The 2,276-nt window shown below is 28.6% G+C and overlaps 1 protein-coding gene across 5 annotated transcripts in view; it reads left to right on the forward strand.

The window, feature by feature from the left end:
- The window catches only part of LOC108689736 (2-oxoglutarate dehydrogenase, mitochondrial), an 18,026-nt gene that overhangs the window by 8,632 nt on the left and 7,118 nt on the right, over positions 1–2,276 (forward strand). For 2 of the 5 annotated variants that reach the window (XM_018196645.1, XM_018196648.1), the window contains exon 4: positions 509–611. The exons of the other annotated variants lie outside the window; for them this stretch is intronic. In XM_018196645.1, coding sequence (XP_018052134.1) covers positions 509–611 — 103 coding nt within the window. The remainder of the gene's footprint in view (positions 1–508; positions 612–2,276) is intronic. 5 annotated transcript variants of the gene reach the window in all.

Consider the following 2,276-nt stretch of genomic DNA (forward strand, 5'->3'; position numbering starts at 1 on the left):
GGAATTTATGTTGATTTTTTGCATGTATAATTTGTATATGTTATTGTATATGTATTGCTTTTGGACATTTGCACACATTTTTCATCTAGTATGCTTGTCTTTATAAAATTTGTATATACTAACATACTGCACGCGATTTTTTTTTCTTGTGTGAGTTGCGATAAATAAAGGTATGTTTGAGCAGACACTTATTATTATTGTATTTTTAATTAAATTAAACGGATATTAAATTATAATTAAACAAATATAATGCATTAATAATAGGGAAACTAAGGAGCAGATAACATAATGTTAAGATATTAGCTTCGTACGTTGTGCGTATTTAAACTGTGATGATGTTTTCTTAAAGAGCACGATAGCTTGCATCGAATACCATATATTATCTATGTCATGATGCACATTCTTTGAGTAGAACATCAAGCACAGTAATTTATGTTTTGATTAAATATACTTCAAATGAGAATTTGAAAATGATTTGGTTCGCATGAATGTGGCATTAAATTGACAGATTCGTGGCCATCATATCGCTAAATTGGATCCTCTCGGCATCAACAGCGCTGATCTTGATGATAGACATCCGCAAGAATTGCTCTATACCCATTATTCATTCGGTAAGCTTAATTGAACGTGTTTCTGCATAAATAGAGAAGAGTAAAAAGAATTACTTTCGAACAAAAAATGCATCAACGGTGCATTTGAAAACTAGTAATCGATCTTACTATCAAATACTAAACGATAATAATGTAATAATCGTGGTATACTTACGTTTTTGTCTATTAATTTTCTCTATAAAATTTATTTACAGGCTGCTATTGTATAAAACTGCATTTAATTTCTTCTCTCTTGTTTAATTCAAATGTGGATGAGTGAATATTTCATTCTTTAATTAATTTATTATTCTTAAGTAAGTAACTTATTCAAATGGAAATATAATATAAAGTTTTTTTTCGCATTATTAATTCATCATGTTAGTACATTAGTTCGCTTATAATTCTTTTAGTATAGCACTTTTTCATAACTATAATTACTTTTTATTTTCTTTACTCGTGAGCAAATTGTTGGTTTGGTATTACCAAAAAAAGATATCATTGAAAGGTAGTGTGCAACATACATTTAATTTAATATTTATTATAATCAGAGATCTAGATTTATCGGTTAATTTATTAAATTTCTCGTTTTATTACGAGTAAGTATGAACTGAATGTAGCAGGTAAAAAAATTCTGAATCCTTGGGATTAATTTCGATCCGATCGTTGAGTTTGAGTCTAATGTCCACAGGGAAGAGACCACGCACTACTTTCTCGCAGCAACTTCAATACCGAGTAGCTGTTCTAATGCAAAGTATGTAGTCGCCATCCAAAACGGGATTTTCCCGTAAAGCTCTTTTACTTATGCTAGCATCTTGGGAGACACTGGTTTATCTTGGGTTTACACTGAATCAGGATAATTTTCGGCCGAAAGCCTGCATATAGGTGCTTGGGTTCTTCTGCGTAAACTTCTCGACTATATAAAGATATTCGCAGACAACAATTAGTTTTCAAATGTCTCCCATATAGGAATTAGAGGAGGGACATTTGAGTATCAATGTCGAGTGTTATGAATATCTTAATATAAATGGACTATGAATACGGATGTAAAACTTAAAAAAAAAACTGTAGTTTTCCTCTTACTTTCTCTGTCTTTCTCTCCTCTTTATTAAATCGAAGTGTTGCGTATATTATCTCTGAAATTTTTCTAATATTTTTTTCTTTTTATCTATGTTGTGTTCTTCTTATCATATTTATATTGCCTTTTTTGCTGTATATTTTTTATTATATCTTTTTAGTTTGTTTGAAACATTTTCAAATGATTGACTCAATGGTGGTTGTTGTTTGAACTAACGATGCTTTTAAGCTCACAGCTTTTCTTTTGCATCAAAGAACTTTGTTTTTCTTTCAGTTTCGTATTTGTTTGCGTATAGTGATATGTTGTGACCATCAATATCCTTACATATCTTTCAAAATATACTGCATGTTCGTTTCAGCAGATATTTTGTAGTATGTAAATATTGTGTCTATTAAAGAAATATTTATATATATGCGATGTATATTAAATATTTTTTAAATTAAAAATAATTATTCGGTTTTTACAAGAAAGTAATTACTGTTGAAAATAAAGTTTTAAAGACACATTTTCAGTATCAGTTTTAAACAGAATAAATTAAAAAAAGTATATTTCAGTACAGTTGAACCTATACAATTACATTTTGTTTATATATATATATATATATATATATA

Source organism: Atta colombica, unplaced genomic scaffold, assembly GCF_001594045.1.
Source record: "Atta colombica isolate Treedump-2 unplaced genomic scaffold, Acol1.0 scaffold275, whole genome shotgun sequence".
NCBI lineage: Eukaryota > Metazoa > Arthropoda > Insecta > Hymenoptera > Formicidae > Atta > Atta colombica.